At 38.5% G+C, this 23,879-nt stretch overlaps 5 protein-coding genes across 8 annotated transcripts in view; 1 reads left to right on the top strand and 4 right to left on the bottom strand.

Annotated features, from left to right (window-relative positions):
• The window catches only part of hspa4b (heat shock protein 4b), a 7,994-nt gene extending 7,596 nt beyond the window's left edge, over positions 1-398 (bottom strand). The window contains exon 1 of one of the 2 annotated variants that reach the window (XM_051419251.1): positions 75-398. In XM_051419251.1, coding sequence (XP_051275211.1) covers positions 75-181 — 107 coding nt within the window. In that variant the 5' untranslated portion in view covers positions 182-398. The remainder of the gene's footprint in view (positions 1-74) is intronic. The other variant, XM_051419252.1, reaches the window with a different exon arrangement.
• Positions 1-23,879, top strand: part of LOC127374195 (septin-8-A-like) — a 24,065-nt gene extending 186 nt beyond the window's left edge. The window contains exons 1-10 of one of the 3 annotated variants that reach the window (XM_051419262.1): positions 14,363-14,634; positions 16,531-16,645; positions 16,788-16,983; positions 17,534-17,720; positions 17,801-17,962; positions 18,284-18,380; positions 18,579-18,747; positions 20,317-20,449; positions 20,547-20,734; positions 23,132-23,879. In XM_051419262.1, coding sequence (XP_051275222.1) covers positions 14,605-14,634; positions 16,531-16,645; positions 16,788-16,983; positions 17,534-17,720; positions 17,801-17,962; positions 18,284-18,380; positions 18,579-18,747; positions 20,317-20,449; positions 20,547-20,734; positions 23,132-23,186 — 1,332 coding nt within the window. In that variant the 5' untranslated portion in view covers positions 14,363-14,604 and the 3' untranslated portion in view covers positions 23,187-23,879. Of the gene's footprint in view, positions 1-14,362; positions 14,635-16,530; positions 16,646-16,787; positions 16,984-17,533; positions 17,721-17,800; positions 17,963-18,283; positions 18,381-18,578; positions 18,748-20,316; positions 20,450-20,546; positions 20,735-22,156; positions 22,815-23,131 lie in introns of those variants that run through there. The other 2 variants (XM_051419263.1, XM_051419264.1) reach the window with 2 other exon arrangements.
• LOC127374207 (cytochrome b-c1 complex subunit 8) lies at positions 1,067-3,331 on the bottom strand. Its single transcript, XM_051419279.1, has 3 exons — positions 3,226-3,331; positions 2,285-2,457; positions 1,067-1,244 (listed from the first exon to the last, which is right to left on the bottom strand). The coding sequence occupies exons 2-3, from the start codon at positions 2,436-2,438 to the stop codon at positions 1,150-1,152; spliced, it is 249 nt and encodes an 82-aa protein (XP_051275239.1). The 5' UTR covers positions 2,439-2,457; positions 3,226-3,331; the 3' UTR covers positions 1,067-1,149.
• Positions 4,000-7,480, bottom strand: gdf9 (growth differentiation factor 9). The gene is made up of 2 exons (XM_051419265.1): positions 7,038-7,480; positions 4,000-5,828 (listed from the first exon to the last, which is right to left on the bottom strand). The coding sequence occupies exons 1-2, from the start codon at positions 7,411-7,413 to the stop codon at positions 4,888-4,890; spliced, it is 1,317 nt and encodes a 438-aa protein (XP_051275225.1). The 5' UTR covers positions 7,414-7,480; the 3' UTR covers positions 4,000-4,887.
• sowahab (sosondowah ankyrin repeat domain family member Ab) lies at positions 11,412-13,256 on the bottom strand. The gene has a single exon (XM_051419258.1). The coding sequence runs from the start codon at positions 13,054-13,056 to the stop codon at positions 11,680-11,682; it is 1,377 nt and encodes a 458-aa protein (XP_051275218.1). The 5' UTR covers positions 13,057-13,256; the 3' UTR covers positions 11,412-11,679.

The raw sequence follows: 23,879 nt of genomic DNA, 5'->3' as shown, positions 1-23,879 counted from the left end.
ACCCCCTCGTATTATATTAAATACTACAACACTAATCACACACGCACAACAACGTGCCCTCCAATCGTACTTACGGTGTACATCGATCGCTGTACTCATTAGCGACAGTCTCGATCCCTCCGGCTCTGGCTACCGCGACATAGCAGTTCATGTACCCGACGTCAAACCCGACGACTGACATCTTCTCTTCGCTGAACCGAACTCAAGTAAAATACACGGGAGAAACCAGAAAACAACAGCCCAGTGCTTTTAAAAAGAAAACAACAACGTGACAGCAGCAGCTACGGTATGTGTGTCAGTCAGTGAACGGTGATACACCCTTGTTCTTCTTCCATGAAGCTGGGTAGCAGCATGCGGTACTGTTGCGCCGGCTGGTGCGTGAGAGCGTTCAGGAATCTTCTATCGGTCCAACCGACCAATAGCGGCCGACTGCGGGGCGCTGCGGCCCGCAGTGGTGCGCCACTCAGCGGCGGGGAAAGGGCATCGCAGCAGCAGGGTTCAGAGCTTTTAAATGCCGTCTGTATTTAATGTATCGTGTTAGTTATTAGTGATGTGGAGCTGCTTCTACTTCTACTCACCTGCCTTTTTAATTTTGTTTGTTTGTTGTTTTTTTGTTTGTGACCCACTAATTAAGCATTTAATCAGGTTATCGTTGACAAATATCACCTTGTTATGTTAATATATGCATCATTGATTCATCTGTTCATTCTCTTTAGTCTAACATGTCAGAAAAAAATCACAGATCATACTTTTCCCAGATCCCAAGGTGGCATCTTAATCTTCTTGTTTTGTTCAACCTACAGTCCAAAACCCAACAATATTCAATTTGTAAAAAGACATTAAACAGAGAGAAGCTGCAAATTATCACACGGGAGATGTCGGAACTACACATAGGCCTTTTTCTTCTTCTTGATAAATGACTTGAGCATTAATCAAAACTATACACAATTAAATTAGTATAACTTGTAAAAGTCTGGCATTGAATTGGACAACCATGTTAAACATTAATGAGCATTAATCCAACCACAATACGAAGAGAGGGCTGAATGAAACCAATCGAGACTGATTTCACATAAATATTGTTTATTGGTGAAACATACAGAGTTGGAATTAATAACAGAGGGCAGCTTTAAGAAAGGTGGCAGGAGTTTATTCCTCACTCTCAAAGTCAGCCAGGTTCTTCTTCTTGCCCTGTTCATGGACACTGTTGCCCCAGGTGTATGTCAGGTACATGATGGTCATTGCTACAAAAGCAAGATCATAAAAAAGAAATTAGCAACAAAGACAAAGACCTATACAGTATTTTATTGTATTTAGCCACAACTTTCAGCACAATCTGATTCCTACAGAGATACAAGAAATATTAAAAACAGCATGTTCCCAAATTTAATTAAAATCCTTTCTTCTACATATTGAACAGACTGTAGACCAGAGATAATATGTCTCAACACTGAAGTAAAATGTTTAAGTTTTGCATAAGAAAAAAAACATGGTCACATTTGTCTTGCAAGAGGGTCAGAAAATAAAAAATTTAATTTAACTTTTTTTTCCTCCATAATTTAACATGAATACATAGCACACAATGTTTGACAAAGACTAATCACCTTTTGTTATTATATACATTATAATTAAAACATTAAAAAAATCTCGATTTGAAACTAACTTGTAAAATAGGCTTTTGATCATTTTACATTACAAGTGTATTCCCACAACTGCTGGCAGCACCTTTCTTTACTGCACTTGTTGTAAATCTAATCTGATGCTTTAAGTATTGTTGCAGGTAACAAACAGGTCCATCACACGTCCGAGATAGCACACGTTGCACGCAGGATGTGAACAGGCTACTGACATTGTGTCAGATGAAAGAAGAGCAAATAAACGAGTCTCAGACGCACAAAACCACTTGAATTTTGCGCAGAATAGTCGAGTATCTGGTAGGATTCAGACTTGAATGTGTAAATACTGGCAGATGATCCGACAGGCCACTGCAACGGTGCAAATCAACAGGATTGCTTTATAGGAATAATATACTATTGTATAATATTCTCTTGTTTCATTTCTGTATCAGTGTGATATAGGATGTTATCCATATCATCCCTTCCTACCTGAAAACAAAAGTAATCTCTGCTACTCTATAAATATATCTGAGTAGCAAAAATGCGAGTTGAGATAAAATTATAACTACTGATTATTGATGATTACTGAGATTAATCAATAAATATAAAATACTTCACCAGCTCTGAATGTAGAATACTGATATACTATGTAGAGTGTGAAAACTCACGGGGGGCAACTTTGAAGAAAGAGGTTGTGAACCGTCTCCACACATTGGGGATTCCCTTGGAGAAGTAGTTGGGGAAAGCCTTCTGCTCAAAGGGGGACAGGCTGTACGTGATTACATGCCTGACCTTGGCCAAGTCCCCGAAGTGGCGACCCATGTTCAACCAGAGAGCTGATCTGAAACAACAAAACAGATATAGAAATAAAAAAAGGGTACAAATATTTCATGATCTGCACTAAATGCAAACAGTCTAAATAAAATAGATAAATAATACACACACACAGCTCTGAGCATCTTGGTAGAAAGGGGCTAAAAAGAAGTAATTAATTCACCCTATGCACTTTATTTATTTTTTATTTCCAGCTGAACTATTACAGCTACTAAATCATTTTATTAAAAAAACAAATGGGGTTTGGTCGATCTGTTGTCATACAAACACTTATCTGTAATAATTAAAGCAATAACAACACAGGCTATAATGTTAGGTATTGATGTTTAGGGTTTACTGGGCGTAGTTCACGTTGCACGATCGTCTGGATGTTATAATATTAGTATGTGGTGTATTAATTACAATCGATAATAGTTTTAAAGACGCAAGTTAATTACAGTAGGATTAAGTTGTTTTTACAGATGTTTTCTTTGTGACTTTTGGCGTTACTAAAAGTGTAACAACGTTTATAAACAGAGAAACCTTGATGCTAAATCTGGATATGATTGCGAAACAACAAAACAACTAAAAGTAACCGAGACCAGGACGAGCTGGTTCGTTAGCTCCAGTAGGCTAACAGCTACAGTACAAACAGACCGTGAATCGTTAACGTGGTCGTTTAATCGACAGAGGCCCAAATTAAGTCCCTTTTTTTTACAATATATCTCACACAAACAGGTGATAGAAGCCAATGGAGGCAAAACAACAGTGTTAAAATCGTGACATTGAGACTTACCGTGCTGCTGCTCAACAGTGTTTCCTATGAAGATCCGGTGTCCTTCCTTTTCTTTAGCCCAACCTCGATTGGCTGCTAACACCGGGGGGCAGTACCGCCCCCTGGTGGACTGGAGTCTGGTCAAAGCTACACCTCATTCCCTCTGGCTCCTGCTCCACCAAGAATTTAATTACTATATATTAAGTAGGAACTTGTTTGATGTGGGTATTAATTGGTTTAAACTGCGGTATTGTCATCAGACAAAAGGTAAATGCCATAGAGAGCACTGAGCTGTAACCGGGCTCATATATTATGACTACAGATGAGACGATATATTATTATTATTGCACATCACGATAAAAATAATTCTCGCATGCCGTGACTTGTAAAAAGCTGCCCAGCTCGCCAGCATACAGTCCTACAATGATTTTAATTATTTTGAACAAGGAGACGAGGGGGAGCCCGCATCTTCACACTCATTTCAAAATCCTAAACCTGTCATCATGGCTGAAGGCTCAGCTTACCTTTTATATCCCCCACAGAAAAAAATGTTTAGTTAATCCGTATGTGTGGAGATAGTTTCCAAAATACAGAACAGGGAGATGAGGTGCCTCTCTGTGATGCAATAAGTATATGTTTCTTAAAATGTACCTGTGGTTCTCTATTATTTTGGCCAAGATTATCATGATTTTCATATTGTCCCATGTCTAACTAGGACCAGTGTTTATATTATTTGGCCTAACAATGTAGCAGACAAGCAGGAGAAGCAGAAAGGGGGGTCAAAGTGAAGTCTCTGCATAGGATTATATGTAGTAAGTAAACACTGTTTTCTGTCATTTTTAGCCAGCTGTATGCAGACTTATGCATGTTATTTTTTTTTTATTTTCCAACTTTTCAGAGAATATGTACATACTTTCATTCTTTTGAATATCCCTAAGCTGAGCACAGACACACAGTGAACTCATTCAATTTGCATAAATTAACATGGCATGCATTTAGTCACATTCAACCTGTACAAATTCATAAGTATGCAGTCAGTTCATACATATGGAGTCACTCAGTGACACACTGAAACCTTGACAACTTTCATTCTGGACATTATGAAGACAGCTGCCCGTTCAGACAGCTGTCTGTAATCCCCATGAATAAAACAATATGTAAAAGGTTTGATAAGAGTTTGTGACTGCTTTTTCATATTTTGTCCAGAACAGGGCTACTTAAAACTTGGCAACTGGTGTTAAATTAAATAATAATGACGGACTACCCACCCAAAATAAGTTAACAAAAAGAAATAACTTAAAAAAATCATACAAAATCATACAACACTCGTTTTCTTCTTCAAGTGTGTCAGATTCAATACTATGTTGCATACAGTAAGTTGAAGAATAGGCATTGACACCATTTTCTTGTCACGCCTTAACAAAAAGGAAATAAATGTCACCTTTCCACATTTTTCATTAGGATAAAATACTTTTTGTGTAAGTAAACACACATGATTAAGTAGACACACCTGCTCCAGATCAAACTTCTTTCATACACAATGATTTTATAAATTCATGAAATCACTCAGCCTGGTCAGAGTATCTGATTATTTGGAAAGAGTCCACCTGTGATGACTGTTGAGGTTGTTAGTCAGCCTGTAAAAAAAGGAGGGAAAAAGAAAAGGCATGTTAGTAGCTGGCTTTAGCGACATGTGCACCGGGTGGCAACCATGTCTTCAAACTCCCTGTAGACATAGGAGCCATCCTCTTCAAAGATCATGACACTCAGGGGGCTGTAATGGGAGGGGATGCACGAGGCCCTGGGCACAGAGGAGTCAAGCTTCTCATATATGATGTTTTGCACCATGGTGTGGACGGGTGAACCATAGATGAAGCCCACGGTCCTCGGGCAGATGCCTCTGCAGTACCTGGGGTTGTACTTTGGTGGAAAAACAATCCAGTGATCCAGTTTGAGCTGGCTGAATTGCACCCTGAAATCATACAAGGCGCAGTCACTTGTCTGGAATTCGGAGCTAGGAAGCAGCTCCGGCAGGTTGATATTCAGACTTTTATCACCTCGCTTGCTCTTTGGAGATTCCCTCTTCCATCTCTTCTTTCGTCCAATCTTCTGTTCTGGTTTGAAAACCATCTGCTTGTGAAATGTGTTCGCCGCAGTGGCTGGCCTTTTACCCGCTTTGGCATCGACCAGTAAGCTCTGGTGGGGGATTTTGCTGGTGTCACTGAGGTAAAGAAGCAGAGGAGGAGACCTCAGGGTGAACTTCAGCGGGCCTCCGCTCCCTTCACCTATGGCTCTTTGTTCGTCTGGGCAGGTGACGTTGATGAGCAGGTGTATGTTCTTCCTCTGAAACTTTAAGAGAGGCTGGAGAAACGAGGTGACGTCAACCTCCACCCAGTTCCTCCTGCTCCTCCCGTCGGTGCTGGCTGTGAAGTTCACAGCGTGGTGAACCCCGGGACACAGATGACACTGGTTTGAGTGCTCCTGCTCCTTGATACTCAGGTAGCACACAGAGTTGAAAGGTGCTGCACGGTCATGGTCAACATTGTACAGCAGGGCCGACTTCAGAAGCTGTTCTTTTCTTCTTACATGATTAAGGCTGTAGGAAAGATCCTGCATAAAGCTCTCTGAAAGAGAAAACACAAGGCACTGTGTCACCACTACATGTCAGCCTCACAAAGTCATAAAATATCCATGTACTCATAATTACACTACCTTTTAATTAGCCGGGATAAACCTCTCCATCCTGTATAATGCATAATGTCACTGAGGCAGCACAGGTGAAAATGCAGGTTTTGATTAAATCAAATAAATATTGTATTTCCCTCCACTAACAACTATTATTATTATTACCCACTTTTTCAATGTTGCAACCCAGTTTAACATAGTGTTTCTTTATCGCTACAGTTTTTAAAATATATTTAATATAAAGACTTGGTAAAACTTGGTCGTGATTATCAGTTATTTAGATATAATCCCTGCTAAAATTTCCTCTGATGTTTAAACCAACACACAAATTTACATTTCCACATGGTAATGAGATATTAGACATCAAAGTCATAAAATAAATCATGTTATTCAGCCCCACTGGGGTAAGTTTTTTTGCCTGAGATTGTGCAACATTTAGTCAAATGTATTAAAAAGGACCAATACACAAGCAGTTTTTAATTTAACCACCTAATCTAACCAATTTCTGACGCACCAGTGTAATTAGGACCCCACTAAAGCTGATCCTATTGATCCTCTGTGCATTGTGTATGTACCCTGTAGCCTCCAAGTTTAAGAACAGTTAAAACCGCAGTCTACACATTGATTGCAGCTTCATTATACCCAAAGCCCCATGAAAAAAAACCCTATGCTGAAATAACCATGGCCCAAGTTTTTTGTGTTTTTGGTAATTTGACAAAACACAACTTTACTTGCACTATATATGTGCACACTGTAAATTAAAAGGTCTTCAAACTAGAAGGCAAAAACAAAGTTTACATTCTTCTTAAATGGTGCAATTCACCTAACAAATATGTAACTAATTATATTCCCCAAACCATTCAGAGCACAGTGAATCTAGGGCTTTTTAAGGCCCCTGGAGGTCTGGGACTCCAGAGCAGTTAGTAATTCAGACTCCCCCCCCTACAGCTTTGAAAAAGTGACCTTTTGACCTATTTTATTACTCTTTACCTCACCATAAACCACAGAACAAAACATTATACGCCTTATGTTTTGTGCTACGTGTCTTTGGATGTCATTGTGGTATATCATTATTTTAATGTATCACATTGTGTGTGGTCGATGTACACTCAACTGGGCAGTTAAAGTGTTCGGGTTCACTTACTCACCTTTATTACTTTGTGCAAGACACTCATCCTGTGGCTTGATCAATCGGACTGTGTTGTAGATTTTATTCCCGTCCAAACTCCTCTGAACTCTGGAGGACTTCTTGTAAACCTCCGTCAGATATTTCATGTACCTGTGCTCGGGTTTCAGCCCTTTCTTGAGGCCTGGGTTCCACCTCGACCCTCCGTGCTCTGACAGGGCTTTGAGCAGCGGGGAGAAGATGCTGTGGTAGGGATACGTGAAGTCGCCCAGGCTGTGCAGCGCATTGGAGGCAGTCATAGAAGATGTAACCAGCGGGCAGCTGCAGGTGACCAGCAGCAGTAGGACAGCCGTGCGAAAACAACGAAGGACAGCTGACATCAGCATTAGTTTTTCCATTATAAACAACGAAACCAGTCAAAACGTAGAGAGACTCTCCACTGAGAGCTCGAGGTCAACAGGAACACGCACGTGCCACCGCTGATCAGCAGGTGTTGGCAATCAACTCTATCAGGTGAGCCTGAAGAGCCCTGTTACCTGAGAACTTACCTCTACTTCAGTTTCTGTCATGGTTTCATAAAGAGTTATCAAAAGCAGCAAGAGGGTAGTTTTAAATGATAGCATGGTTGAGTTGAATTAAACAATGCTGCAGCCCTGATTCTCATATGGGAAGTATTTTAGGCACTTTAATGTAAATAATAAAAGCGATTTTCGGGGAATATTCGCAATAAGATTAGATAGATGAGGTAGATAAGGGAAGTAAATAAAAACACATTTACTCCACCCAGCTTACATCACTTGTACAATGGCTTAGATGCAAGATGACACATTTCATGGCCTTAAAAAATAAAGTCCTTTATGACGACATATTTTATGCTTTTATTCTGAAGACAAATCTTCTCAACATCCGGTACCCTTCTAATATCTCAATATAACTTTACAGTTTTATTATTGTTATTAATAATAATTGGAAAATTGTATTTTAGAATAAATATTACCTACTTTGTTAGCTAATTAGCCTCATTAGCAATTTGGTGTCAAGAACAGTGTTGGTGAGTTAATGTTATTGATCGGGAGTAGCTAGCTAAAGTTAGCAAATATTAGCTGGACAACAAAGTAATTTATATATGCTTAAATAATAATAACTTTACTCAACCATGTGTCATGTTAAAAAATGAAGAAATAAAGTGTAGCTACGTTAAAATTGTGGACCACTAGACAGCGGAAATTAGATTAGAAACAAACTATATCACAGGCTTTATGAATAGTGCTGTATCAATTGATCAAATGAGGAGATTTAGATCAATACACAGGATGTACATATCCAACAGACCAATATTCACTCATGTTTGATCACCAAATCCTGAGAATATCACCTGGGTCTCTTTGGTTCTTTCCACCAGGCATTCCTTAATTGGTTGTGAAAGGGGAGTTTGGGCTCCTCTTAATAAGACATGAGTTCCCTGAAAATCCCCCATATAACATATTGCCATGCATTTGATTAGCTCTTAACTTTAGGAAGCAGATGTGATTTTCCATAAAGATGTTAGAATTAAAATTCCAGATTTTTTAAATGGAGTTTGGTCTGCAGAGGTGCAGAGATTTAAAAGAATAACACTTGATAACTCAGAGAGGCACATTTTAGAAAACAACTTCCCACTTTCCACTCAGTCTGTGTGCTAAATAACCATTATTCATATCTCTGTGTTGTAGCTCTCCCAAAAACCGTGGTATAGTTTGCACACTGTTCACAACTTATGATCTTATACAGAGAAATGTATTTATTATTCTTGCCAAATGTACTGGAAGTTAGAAATATACTTGACTAAACAGTATCCGTGTACACTGAAACTTAGAGCTTATCTTTGGCAGTATGTACAGTATGTACCAGGGTGTGTGAAGAGGCACACACTACTGCAGTTTTCAATGTGGTTGGTGGTAGGTCACATTAACAACTCACTTATATAGTTTAGCAACTTTCAGTGTAATTTAATTGTTGTGATCTGTTATAATTTTACACAATTTTGTTTGTTAAATACAGGATTTCAAGAAAATGATTCTTAAAAACTAACAAAATACATATTTATTTTTTTATTTAACAGGTTTGTCTGAAGTTAATGCACAGTGGTTGTTGCAGTGCACATTAGTTTGATTATTTTATATTATTATATCTTATTAATATCATCATGACATTGATTTCAACAATTCACCCTTTTTTCTGAAGCTCATATTACACATTTTACTTTGCTTTTGTATTTTCCTTTAACTAATATCAACATGGAGCAGTTTGAATGACCATTTTAGGTCTAAAAACTAGTATCAATACAATAAAAAACTAAAATAGACCTCTTCGGTGACTTTTTAACTGTAATGATAATATTAACATTGCCTGCCCTCTACTGGCCTCAAATATGAAGAGCAAATAAAGGGTAAATCTTGCCATCTAAAGCAATGCTCATGTTGTGTGGTAGAAATAGCTGTAATTGGCCCTCATGCTGTAGCCACTGATTACACAGTGTCCACACAGATTGAGTATTTATATTGTGTTTACTATAACGACTTTGCTGCTTCGCTTCCAGTGTGGAACATTTAGGAGGCTTTAATTGGCAGAAATGGAATATACTATTTATAGATATGTTTTCAGTAGTATATAATGACCTGAATATTATAATCACTGTGTTTTCATTAGCTTAGAATGAGACGTTTTTATCTAGAGGCGCCGCAGGTCACCTTGTTGAACTGCCATGTAGTAGCTCAGAACAGACAAACCAAACACTGGCTGTAGATAGGGCCTTTCACGGCTGCTGTAGTTTCTCCTACACATTTCACAGCACATTTTCATTCCCACGTCGTCAAATACAGACGCGAGCAGTGTTCAGTTAGTTGCAATGTGCAACTTCACTGCTAGATGCCACTAAATCCTACACACTGGTTCTTCATAACGCCACACCAGTACCAGTTCAAAGTACCTGCATTATCATGCCAGCAGCATACAGTTTTTTTTTGTCAGGGTAGAGTTGGATAACACTGTCACTGATTTATTATTGATTGGTTGTTGATTGATTTGAGGAGATGAACCATTTTGTTGATCATATGGTTTTCATGTAATACCACCAATAGGAAATGTTTCTGCAAGGTTCTAAAAATAGTTTGTTGTTTGTGCCATCCAACACTTTATATATCATGAAGGGTAACTGTAGCCTCCAGCAGGGTTTTAAACTTATGTTGTAGTTGTGTCTCAGTGCCACTAAAATGTAAAGTTATCTGCATATCATACTGTTCTAAAGTAGCTATTAGTATACAAAAAACAAAAAGGTACTTTTTCATTTTGTGCCAACAGGAAATGGAAACGACCTGGAACAAAAGACGGTATTGTTGGACAATACATCAAAGTTTGCAAATTCTTTATGAACCATTAAAGAAGAAAGATAGGAAAGTTTTTCTCTTGTAGATTTCCTTTTTACGATTGTCTCCCAGTATTAAAGAATAGTTTCTGAGGTGGGATTTAACACATTAGGCAATCTGCTGTGTTTAATAGTTGCTGTGAGTGCAGCTGTCCTTTGCCGGGATCATTATGCAAGCAGCTTCTTTTCCAGATAACGAGACAAAGGACATTGTTCTGGCACTGTTTTGCTTATGGCTTCATTGTCTGAGCTCCCTCTCTTTTCATGTCATCAGGGATGGTTGGTCTCTGGGTCAGTTAAGGATAATGCACAAAAAAAAGGCAGATTACTGTTTGATCTGGGAAAAGATGTGAATATTAAAATGTTTTGAATAGGTTGTTGGTTTTCCAATCAAGGTTTAAATCTCTAACATCTAAATGAAACTTTAATCTTTGGCTTTTTTCAGTCGAGAGAAAAAATGTCAATCTTGCCTGAAACTAAATACTAAAGATCTTGATTACTATGAGCTATCGGGGCATGGCCTAACATTTACTACACATTACTTTTTTTAACTACATTAGTGCAGGGACTGAAGCCCATGTTGACCCACAAAAGCAGGCCTTTCTCATCCATTACAGCTCAAGTTCACAAAGAGATTTATAAAGGAGACATTCCACCTCCCTGTCTAGCTGCCTGCTTTGCATAACTGGCCCCACAAAGGCCCCCTTTGCTTTTACTGAAGTTGAAAGGCAGCTTTTTTTTAAATGTTAAAACCTACCACTATACTTTTCTACCAAACTATCAGATGTTTTCTCTGCAGTCTTTGAAGAACTTTAACTGATTTAATTTTGATGATCACAGTATCATAAATAGATGATCTGCTGTGCACAAAAGCAATAACTATACTACATCAACAACACAACAACCTGTTTCACACCACTGTTGATAGCAACTGTTTCCCAGGTGTGGTCTGTTTTCATATTTCCTCATACTTTGAAATCATAAATCAGGAGGTGACTTCTCAAGATTTATTACACATTAGGTAATGAAAATATGTGTGAGTATCACTGATTGTGCCGTTAGTAGGGAAAATAAACACATTGTTGATACACAAAGTTGTATTAAAAAACATGATTAAAGTATAAATAGCATTCATAAATAGTACATCCAACAGTGATACACCATACAAGAGCTAAAGCCTGCAATAAGTAAGACTACATATATAATTCACTTATAGACTTTAAGTGATCTAAAAGAGAATCGGTGATGTGATAAGAGGTTCTCACCAATCATGCGCAAACTTAGTTTTTTGTTTCTTCCCCATGTGAGGCTGAAACAGTTTACTAATGGTGTTGAAGCCTCTCGGGTGTTCTCTGTATTCCCCATCTTCTGTTTTCTCCCTGTTCTGCTCCTGTCCTCCCAAAAGTGCTCTGACCTCAGCTGGCACACCTTTGCCCAGGTAGTGAAAGGCCTTCTTGCCATCGTTGTCTCTTTCATTTACACTGGCTCCATAACTCTGCACCAGCAACGCAATCACTTCAGTGTGGCCGTGTATGGCTGCGATGTGTAAAGGTGTGTACCCTCCGTGCGCTTTGGTGTTGACGTTAACACAGGTGCCTCTTCTCCTGGAGACATCCATGAGCTTGTGTATCATCTCGCTGTTGCCTTCCTTGGCAGCCCAGTGCAGCGCTGTGAACCCTGACATGAAGTCTTTCTTCTGTGCTAAACGTGTGTCCTGCAGCAGCAGACCATAGATTTGTCCCCACAGTCCAGCAGCACACTTTACCAACCACTCATGGGCTAATGGCTCCAGAGGCACTGACTCTGAGTACTTTGCATCCTCTCCTGATCTTGTGGTCTTGATCTGGGGCCTCACCTGGGGGAAGCTCGGGGGCTGCATGTCCTCTGCATGTCTGTTTTTCCAACACTGGGAGTCACTTGGTGCACCCTTCTTGCAGGCTGTAAAGTTCAGAGTTGGCACTGATGGTGTCGAAACTTTGCTCACCAACGAGACTGTGGTTTTATTCTGATGCACTTGGGAATGTAACCCACCCTGCGGTACTGGTGCAGAGTCTTTCGGTGGGGACTTCACCGCTATGACAGCGAACACAGCCCCAGATTTCCTCGCTCTGCTCGGCTGATCTCCGGAGATATTCAGGACTTTGACAGTGGTCGTGTCCGCACTGCTACTCCTCGATAACGGCCTCCTGTCCCGCACACTCCCCGCAGACGCACGCTTGGCATCACCACAACAATGCGTGTCATTTATGTTTGAGGGATAGCACATATTATTGTTCTCAATGTCAGAGTATATCACCCGGGCTGACTCGGCTCGATGTGGAGGAGATGTGTACGAAAAGCTCGTGTTTTGACTTGAAAAACTCTCCTCCATGTGTGTTTTCTGCGATGCATCGTGCGCAGCCTCTTTATTAATAAAGTCCTGGTACCTTTTCTTCACCACCACAAACTTTACCTCGTCGATCTGTTTGACCACAGCGACGCTGTTCACGTACTTCTTGAAAAGGTCCCTATTGTGCTGTTTTTCCGCGGGATCACCGCAGCTGATTTGACTCCTGAAATGGTTCAGCAGCTCCGAGTTCTTCACTTTGCCTCCGTGCTCCAGGAGAAAAGATAAAATAGACTCTTGGGTCAAAGCCATTTTTGTCCTGAGATAAGCGTAAATAAAGCCAAAAGGGGGATCATCTGCTCGTTGTCCGTGCTCCCCTCTCTGTTGTCCTCCACCAACCTGCTGCTTCCGGCGCTTCTCCAGATAAAATCATCAGTTTTTTATTATGGCTCTCCCCGTTAGAGGCTGTTTGTGGGCAGTGCAGACTGGACGCTTTGTCTCATGATTAGTGGATCAATATCAAAACTGCTAAACAAAAAATTAATTTGTATATTCACGTGTAGAGATTCAAAAATGTCCATATAAAAAAAAGTCTTATAAAGTAAGAGAGTGGAACTATATTTGTATGTATATTATATATTGAGTTTGCTTTAATACAGCAGTTAAATGTAATTTAATGTTGTTTAATTTCATATTTAATATATATTTTGATATTGAATCACTATTGTGTCACCTTATAAATGTATATTCTCTTATAAATCTTTACAAACAGTAAGCCTAAATGCTTTATTCCTCAGGACCTAGGACATTAAATAAATAAAAAATCTTTTCCAAGGCTTAGACAAAGCTTTATATGATTTATTAAATATAGTGGTCATTATTCAAACGTAACGACACAGCAACAATATGTTTAGTATATATATATAGTATATATATGTAACTATTGTAGCTGGTTTATACTGCAGTGGGGCTTTGAGATTTAAAATAAGATATAAAAAGTTCCTCCATTCAGTGCTGCATTCAAACTACTTGTAAAAGAGAGATATACTTAAACTATCAAAAGTAAAAGTATTAATTATTCTCAGGCAGAAGAATGACACTATGATGATGAGTGGATGATTATATCATTAGAGCATTAGTGAGTGAAGCTAATTTTATAAACTTTACATAACTTTTTGGTAGCTTCTCATTTTATATGTTGACTATTTTTGTATGTAAAATCTTGATATTCAAAAGGAACTACTAATAGTCACATAAATGCTGTAAAAACAACATTTTCCTCCTTAAATGTATTAGAGAAGACATAAAGTAGCGTTTAATAGCAGTAATGTTGAACAAGTGTTTACTGCGCAGTTCCTCTGTCATCGGTATTGCGTTGCTAGGAGACAGCTGGTGTCCAAGTGCTGAATGAACTTGGACCCACTTGAAATGTGAATATAACTAATATTACTAGTATTTTTTGTTGTTGTTGTTGTTGTTGTTGTTGTTGTCGGGATCCAGACGTGTAAAAAAACCCTGACAAAAGGACAGTTTCAAAATTGATTTAAAAAAAAAAAAAAGAAGAAATATTAAAAGACTTGTCGTTTGCCATGGCAACAGCCACAAACCTGAGGCATGTCTGTCGAGGCAGCTATAATTCCTCAGAGTAAAATAAACAAACTAACAACAAATGGAGCTTATACTAAACTCCTTCAGAGTTAGAATAAGGGCTGAGATGTGTAGAGGTGCTGTAATGTCGCCCTCCAGCACCGAGGGGGTGTTGCCTCCAAGTGGCCATATTGAGAGGAGTGTGAGTCGGTCCTAGATGTGGATATAGCAGGTCTGGCGGATAATTCCTGCACACAGCAGCCACTACTGACGATGGCGGCCAATGAGATAGATGTTTTCGCAGTAAGTACGATGATCTACTGTCTGCGGGCCTGTGGTGACTAAGGATTTGTGTGTCTTCATAGCATAGAAATAGGGATTTAAACCCCATAGCTAACCCGTGTAGCATTCAGGTGTATGTGAGAGCAAAGGTAATAATGGTGATGAGATATGTGTCGAGAATGCAGCAAGGTGGCTGCGGTGTGGAGACAGCTTGTTATCTCCAATGAATCAGGTTAAAGACGGATTTTCAGCTACGTTTGATTCAGTAGACATGATGCAAAGTGCGGTGAAAACGCATCCAGCATGAAAACAGCACGAAGCCTGTGCATCAACACTGTTGTTGTTTACCATGTCAGCACCTCTGACAGGTGGTAAACACAGGTGCTGAAGTGACAGGACGAGAGGGGCCGAGCGTTTGAATGAAACACAGGACAGCAGGCAGTAAGAGACTAAAGTTAAGAGGATAAACATAAGTAGCATCCTCTTCAAGTGGTGGCTGTATAGCTTCCACTAGATTGCTCAGCAAATTTAAGTATGTATCAGCCAAACGTGTAATTCGTGGCAATGTGTTAGTGAAAAAGGCCGTCATAGCTTTGCAGTACGTGTCTGGTAGACTTTTGTTAAGTTAAGGTTGTGTTTGAAGGGGAGTTGTGGGTACCAGGGCAGCCAGCAGCTTGGATATCCTCCCACCCTGTGAAATAACATCTAAATAAAGAGCTCTTTGTGTGTGTGTGTGTGTGTGTGTGTGTGTGTGTGTGTGTGAGAGAGAGACAGAGAAAGAGAGAGGGACAGAAACGGATGATTGTTGTATTGAACACATCCTGGTCCTCATGTTGAGCCTTTTTAGAAGATGCCAGTATCCCAGGGTGAATCTGGTATAGAAGGACTGAACCAGTGCCAACATATATACAGCCAGGGCAAACATACGTTCTGTATACAGTTTATTATTACGGTATACAGACTCAAATATACCGTGGTGTGTTTTACAGTCAACATGGGAAGTATAGACAACATTATGGTTGGGAATTAAATGTAATATTATTTTTTAGCCTCCAGCCTCCAAACATGAGTAAAAGTAGTGCTGAAAATGTTTTGATTTGAACAATTAACTGTCGTTTATCAAAGAAAAAGGCCAGTTCTGTGGTCCCATATAATATTTATAGGTATTTTTTCATTGATGAAAATAAGAAGAGGGTCCTCCCCTACGGAGGCCGCCATGTTGAACCACTATGTTTGTACAGTAGCCCAGAACAGACAAACTAAAAACTGGCTCTAGATAAGACCTTTCATGTTTTTTGTGAGTTTTGTGGCCACCGTAGATTCTCCTTCGCATTTGCTTGATTGAAAGGGCTTCAGCTGGTTACAACCTCACCTCTAGATGCTACTAAATCCTACACACTGGTCCTTCAGTCTGTTATTTGTCAGGCCAGTTCTAGTCCTACATAAAAGCATAGTTATAATCACCTTACCATCTGCAGCATTAACGTTACTCACACATGTACACATTATAGTTATGCTAAGCCCTTACACTAAAGCTTCTTAATACAGTCACAAGACACACGATGTAAAATATGATGTCGGTGCTGCACAACACAAATTAATCTTTTGGCTTTTTTCATGTATTTACTGGAGGATATTCGTTTGAGAGACAGAACCTTTTTTTAGGCCAGACCTATTCAGCGTGTTAAGTGGAAGAGAGAGATGACCTCATTAGGAAAGAATGCTTTTAGGCTTGAAAGCAGAAATGTGGGGATTGGATCTGACGGGAGGACTTTTTTTAACCTCACCAATGGATTTTTTGTTGATGTTTGTTGACAAAAATGTACTGATACGAAGTGAATGTGATGAAATATTGCTGAAATGCAAGTAATTTATTCTAATATATTCTTTGTCCTGTTCTGTTTACAAATACGTCAGAATGAAGAAAAGCGAAACCTGGAGCTCGGAGGCCATGTGGGCTTTGACAGTCTTCCCGACCAGTTGGTCAGCAAATCAGTTGCACAGGGATTCTGCTTTAACATCCTCTGTGTAGGTATGTCTGAACCCAGGAGGAGCTCTTGATCCAAAGTCAGTGCTATCAACATGCATTAATGTGGTATGTGGAGCATTGATGTGGAATTAGTCTTCCCCTCGTCTCTCTTATCTCATCTCGCTTTCTCTTTTTTTTTTTAAAGGGGAGACTGGGATAGGCAAGTCAACATTAATGAACACCCTCTTCAATACAACATTTGAAAACGAGGAAGCCAGCCACTATCAGAGTGAGGTGCAGCTACGCCCACAAACGTACGATCTGCAGGAGAGCAATGTCAACCTCAAGCTGACCATCGTGCACACTGTGGGGTTTGGAGACCAGATCAACAAAGAACAGAGGTACAGATCTACAGATTCTTGCATAGTGTTTGTTTGACTTTTAGTTGGACCGAGTGTTCTCCTGATTGAAAAAATATGCATAAAAAATGGTTGTGCGCAAAGGAAGGAAAATATAGAATCTTGTTAAAATGTCACAGAAATCTTCAAGGCTGTTTCGATATCGATCTTTAAAAATTCACACAGCTAGCAATAGAAAAAGCACCAGCTAGTAATCATTTCCCCTTCTTGCTCTGGTACTTCAGCCAACAGACTTACACTGTATGGAATTGAGAAAGAGATCTGGCCCTGCTTCTGGCATTTGAATTAGAAGGGAAGAAAGGGAATATGGGAATGACTGGTAGAACTAATGCAGTCTCAATAGACATTTGAGTGCTCCAACAGCGGGGAGTTAAAAAAGACGGCATTTTTTGGACCTAAGACTGTAGTCGCAGAGTTTGTAACTAGGATACTAGAATGTTTTTCAAACAAGGAAAAAGCAATGTAAAGTTTAATGTTCATTTAAGGATGAAATGATAATCATCTTTTATGTCTGTGCTGTTTTTCCATGCAGCTATAAACCCATTCTTGAGTATATCGACACCCAGTTTGAAAAGTACCTCGAAGAGGAGCTAAAAATAAAACGCTCCCTGTTTAATTGCCATGACACGAGAATCCACATCTGCCTGTATTTCATCGCTCCCACTGGACACTCCCTGAAGTCCCTTGATCTTGTCACAATGAAGAAACTGGACAGCAAGGTGACCACATAATCTGGCACCGTGTATTTCAGCAGTTCTTCTTCCTCAGTCTGTCACTTATATAATGTTTCTACACGCAGGTGAACATCATCCCTGTTATTGCAAAGGCAGACACGGTATCCAAGAGTGAACTGGACAAGTTAAAGATCAAGATAATGAGTGAGCTGGTCAGTAATGGAGTGCAGATTTATCAGTTCCCTACGGAGGATGAAGCTGTTGCAGAGATCAACTCCTCCATGAATGTGAGTCCTAGAAACACACAGACACATAGTACAAGTATCCTATGTATTTTACAAGATAATATATATTATTATTATACTTTCTCCATGACTGTATTCGTATAAAGCCACCACCTATCCTTTGGTATTGTAGCACTAGTAATAATGTAGTAAAAGTTTAAAAAGTAGGAAAGAATAACACAACATGATTTGAATACATAGTTGACATATGTTTAGAAGCATGTTGTAATAGCATAATGATATATTGGATTTGACAGCAGTAGTATTATTTTTAACCAAATATTTTCAAACATATTGTAACAATATCAGCACTATATGTTACAGACTCATCTTCCCTTTGCTGTGGTTGGAAGTGTAGAAGACGTTAAAGTAGGAAACAAGATGGTGAAAGCAAGGCTGTACCCCTGGGGATCCGTCCAGGGTGAGTGCGCTGAATTGATTTGACAAGCATCATCTGTTTAGTCAGATGCCTGCTGCCAGACTATTATTAGTTTTTCCGTTGACATATAACATAATTATAATGATTCTCTGTTTTTGTGAGCACAGTAAGCACTGGGTTGTCATTTAGCTCAGATTTCTGCAAACAGTTAAATGACAAAGCTTCTTTTTTCTTTTCCAGTGGAGAATGAAAACCACTGTGATTTTGTGAAGTTAAGGGAGATGCTACTGCGTGTGAACATGGAGGATCTCCGAGAGCAAACTCACGCTCGACACTATGAGCTCTACCGTCGCTGCAAGCTAGAAGAGATGGGCTTCAAGGACACGGACCCTGACAGCCAGTCGTTCAGGTGAAATTAGGGGTAGCAATAATGTAATGCATCTGGACAACTCACTTCAGTGGAACTGCCAAAAAAACCTGCTCTCTTATGATGTTAAAACCGTGCTGATAAATTATTTTATTTGTAAAAAAGCACACATCAAAAACCATGTTTACATGATTTGGTGAGATGTAAATTCATTAGTGTTCAGATGTTATTATATAATATCATCAAAGGACCACCAACACACCCACCCTGGACTAAATTCTCCCCTGAACGTATCTGGACACATCCATATCAGTATTAAAAAAACAAAATTGGACATATTTGATGTGGAAGAAAGGGAATAGATACAACTATTGAACATGACAAAAAATACAAGAAAACTAAAATAAAATGAACTACTGAAATAAATGCACTGTACAAGAGTAAAATAGTAAATAAGGTTCTTGTTTTTGACTTACCTTTTTTTATCACCTTATTGGAGCTTTAATGAAAAGTGTAAAGCTGTATGCATCTATTTAGATTCTAGTTTAATTATTCATCAATCATTATAATTAATTGATGTATTTGGGTATATTTTTGACTCATCCCTCATAAATTAATCTTGAGATGAGCAACTTCCATCTATCTACTATTGAGTAATTCCAGTTCTTGTGTTTATGAAGTGATGGATATGAATTGTTATATCTCAGATGGAGTTTAGAATTAGATTGAACCAGATATTTATGAATCCATGTTTGTAAACTAGCTACTAATTTCAAACTAGTGATTCCTAAATCAGGTTGGATCATTTAAAGACCAGGCTTGACACTAATGAAAACATACCTATAAATATTATATTTCATTACTGCCAATAGATCCTCTTAAATGTTACACACTGGACCTTAAAGTAATATGTAAATCAGTTGCTACCAAATATCTGTAGTGCTGTCCAATCAAAATAATTGATCAACTATTTCAACAGGAAGTCACTCTAGCATCACCTACTGTATAATAACCTCCATATAATAGTTTTAGGGAGTTTTAGGATCAACAATCCTAAATGTAGCTAAGACCTAAATATGCATACATGCAGAAACATGTATGTCAGAGGTGATAGTATTTATGTATTTTAGAGTGAGGTGAAAATATTCATTATGCAACCTAATGACCTTATTTGGCCATTTAATCTAATGTTATATGTCACAAAGGTTTGCAATTTATATAGTTTTATTTCTATGATATGTAACTTAAAATTTTCCCAGTTTACATCATTATTAACCAGCATGTGTCAGCTCAGGTGTCAATCATATTACTTATGTTGGTCTTCAGTCTAAATGGGTCAAATGTCAATAAGCTATTTTTGTTGCAGCAGTTACGCCTGAAAGTTCCCGTTGCAAAATATTTTGTAAATATTAAGCTGTAGGTAAAAAGTAGTTAGTGAAGTACATCCCATTTTAATTATGTGATACATTAATCCCCATGTAGTAAAAGTTTATGTTAAAACCAAGCTAAGTTTAAACTTAAGATCAGCTGGAGCAACCACCTCCTGGATACCAATCCTGTCCAAATAGTCCATTAGACTGAGCTTAACATTGCTTTTATGCCGATCTTCAGTCTCCAGGAGACATACGAAGCCAAGAGGAAGGAGTTCCTTGTGGATCTGCAGCGCAAAGAGGAAGAAATGAGGCAGATGTTTGTCAACAAAGTGAAGGAGACAGAAGCAGAGCTGAAAGAAAAGGAAAAAGAGGTAAGAATTGACATCCTCATCAGACAATGACTCATTGAAAATATACCATATTTTGTTTGTCTCTCATTGAGCCCCGCCCCAACTGCATCATCTCTAGCTTCATGAGAGGTTTGAGCAGCTCAAGCGGATGCACCAGGAAGAAAAGAAGAATCTGGAAGAGAAAAGACGAGAACTGGAGGAGGAGATGAATGCCTTCAATAGAAGAAAGGTTGCAGCTGAGACACTGATGGGACAGGCCCTCCAAGGCTGCTCGCAACCATTCAAGAAGGACAAGGACAAGAAGAAGTAAGTCTCTTTTCTGTATGTATTTGATTTGTGCTGCTGCTCAAGTGATTTCTTTTGTACCACATGGTTGCCGAAGCAAGCATTAATGCTGCTCAATAATAACACTAAAATCTCTCGAGCTATTCGAGGATTATTAGTCAAATGTCACACATACACTATATTCACCAGCCATGCCTGTGTATTCTCTAAGCCACTCTATGTGTATTTTATTGGACAGAGGGGAGAGGTGTACAATGTGATTAATGAGATAGTGTTATCTTCCCAGAAGCCATGTTGGCTCAGAAACTGATACAGGGACAGATTTGGACTGACACTGTGTCCCCAGACATAGTAGGAAGGGTCACAGCTTGCATGACACAGCCTGATGCTTACTTCTCTGCGGGCTGACCTGCCAGACTGTATCTCCGGCAGGGGCACTTATATTCACATTCGACTGCTCACGTGGATGATTCTCAGGCGTCCCACAAAGAACCATAATCATTTCTGCAGGTGGAAACATTATATGTCAGGATCAGTTATGTATGCTCAAAACGTACACAGTTTGACACTCAAGATTAGCCTTGAAAATCCACAATCACAAAGATGTCTCTGTGATTAGTGAACTAGAAACAAATGTGATTAAATGAAAGCCTAGTTCCTTCAAAAATGTTCTCTATTAATGGTAGCTTGTACTGGCTTTAAAGCCATAACATGTTAAGATTACCAAAGGTATTAAGCCAGTATATTGCCACACAGGGATGAAGATGTTACTTGGTTTTTACTGCATGTTTTACTTCTGAAATACTGTTGCTGGTGATTTTTCTAGCTGTATTAGAAAAAGCAGGAAATACATTATTACATATCTAAAAATTAAAGAATAGCTACATACAGTAAATAATTTGCTTAAAGGGAATATAGGTTCAAATCTGAGCAAGTTAAACATTAAAGGCAAAGTTGAGTTGTTCTACAAATTGAAAGTGACAGACTGGATTCATTTATCTCCACAAATGGAGAATCTCTGTACTGGTCTGTCTCACCAGGCAGCATTAGTGTCAGTAGATTGCTGTATTCAATTATTATTGGTGGTACAGTCTTGGTTGGTTAGCTGTGCTTCAGACATGGTGTCAGTGTCATGTGTCTTGTTGGATATGAACTTAAAGACAGTTTAAACCCTTGGTTTAAGTGATGGGATTGGGAAATATCTCTATAAATTCAGTTTTAATGTGATTTCAGTTTACCTAGAATGTGGCCTAAATCTGATTTGGACAAACTCAGATTTAAATGTTAAAATGTCAAAAACCAGGAGTTGTTAGTGGATGTTAGAACCCAATCACTGTTGCATTCCCATTTCATTCATTTATTCATTTGATTTTTACCGTACCTCAAATCCGTCATTTTTTATTTTTTTTTCCATATTTTGTCTTATTTCTTTTCCCCTTTCAGTTGATTTATGGATCAAACATCCAGGGAAACCAGGAATGTGTCTGCCATCAGCATGGGAAAAAGAGACTGTCATATCTGACATTACTTCCTGACACTGTATGTGTGGACATAGTGTCACAGTAACAATGCACGTATGTGAGCCTGAATAATGTGATGGCTATGAGCCACTGTGTACTTACGGATCAAAAAGGTAGCTTTGCTCAGTTTATTTAATTTGTCCCTAATGCTGACTCTGCTAGACACACAATCCGTGGACTGTTTTCATAACATGTAGCTTGTGTTGTTTTATGTTCTTGCCATGAATGTGTGTTCATCTCCTGTTGTGAATTAAAGTCTCTGTTTCTCAGTTAGAAAACTTAATGAAAACAGAACGAGAGTTTCAGTTACTAACTAAATTGAACTGATGGTTGTGAGTTATATTATGTCATTAACATTTGCATTAGCATTTGTGTATTTATACATGCAGTTATTTACAAGTTGGATGGTCTCCAGTAGGGTGTTTTATGTCTAATGTGAATAATGCTAATTGTTTTTTTAATTGTTGATAGTTTGAAGATTATTTAATTGTCTAACACCATTATATGCAAAATAATTACATTTATTTACAGTGAGTCTAAGTCATTTATATTCAAATAAATAAAGACAATGGAAACCAGAACATGGCATCAGTTCATCTGTTGGTCAGCTGAACCCATTCAGTTCTCTGAATTCCCTTCACATCAGCCATTTCTATGATTCAAAGCATTTCGAACCTGTTGACTCCATGACACCAAACCATGGTTTTGATTGGTTAACAGTTGTTATCAGTGTTTCTATATAAGCATTAATTCAAGTTTCAGTTTTGTTTTTGCCTTCAGTCAGTGGCAGCAAACATGACAAATAACAAAATGCTTATTATCCTTTGCACTGAATGTTAGTATATGTAGAGTTGCTTGTTCAGATAATCATGACATGTTTTTTCTTTCCTTTTCGTAGCTTCTTTAGTCTTCCGTCTGCGTGCTCCTTAACCTCAGGAAGGAATTTGAATTAGAAGACTTTCTACCACGTCAAAAGATCACAGACTAACAATCAAGTATATTATTTTTACAATGTGAATTTTATAGAAATGCACTTAACATCCCTCTAAGTGAGTCAGCTTGAAGTCTTCCATGTCTACTAAACTCTCCTTTAAGCTTTTAAGCAGCGCTCTGTAGCATGGTTTCTGCATGGCTCCTAACCTTCATTCCTAAAAGTATTAAAAACCTTTATAGCCAAAATCTCCGTTTGTACTAAATGTGCTACCGTCTTTTATCTGCCTTGTTATGCTTGTAGTTTTTGACTGATGACAATTTACACTGTGAAATATATATTATAAAGTGACATGATATTGCTGTTAAGTGTTATGTGGATTGTACATTATGTTATGATTTAAAAGCACTTTAAAATGCAGTCTGACATGCAGTTTAAAATGTAGTCAAAGTAGAAATACTATATTTAATCATTGTAAGAGGTCCCCTATCATACTAACATGTCAGCCCATATGTTGTGTCAAAAAAGACCTAGTTAGTAAGTATTTCATAGTTTTAAAATTTCAAAAACTATACTGTTAATACATGGAAAAAGCCTGGATGTATATAAATTCAGGATTAAATCTCTTAATGTTAGTCGATCTATGGTGGGTTTGTCTGGACCAGATTTGCAGATTTGTATATCCTGATGTATTAAAGAGTTACTTTATTGAAAA

Source organism: Dicentrarchus labrax, unplaced genomic scaffold, assembly GCF_905237075.1.
Source record: "Dicentrarchus labrax unplaced genomic scaffold, dlabrax2021, whole genome shotgun sequence".
Taxonomy (NCBI): Eukaryota; Metazoa; Chordata; class Actinopteri; family Moronidae; genus Dicentrarchus; species Dicentrarchus labrax.
This window is presented reverse-complemented; position numbering and strand designations above follow the sequence as displayed.

Coding starts and splice junctions, on each gene's coding strand:
- LOC127374207 (XM_051419279.1), bottom strand. CDS start 2,438: ATGGGTCGCCACTTCGGGGACTTGGCCAAGGTCAGGCATGTAATCACG. Junction 1,245..2,284: donor TTTCTTCAAAGTTGCCCCCC/GTGAGTTTTCAC, acceptor TTGCTTTTGTAG/CAATGACCATCATGTACCTG.
- sowahab (XM_051419258.1), bottom strand. CDS start 13,056: ATGGCTTTGACCCAAGAGTCTATTTTATCTTTTCTCCTGGAGCACGGA.
- gdf9 (XM_051419265.1), bottom strand. CDS start 7,413: ATGGAAAAACTAATGCTGATGTCAGCTGTCCTTCGTTGTTTTCGCACG. Junction 5,829..7,037: donor TCTTGCACAAAGTAATAAAG/GTGAGTAAGTGA, acceptor TTTCTCTTTCAG/AGAGCTTTATGCAGGATCTT.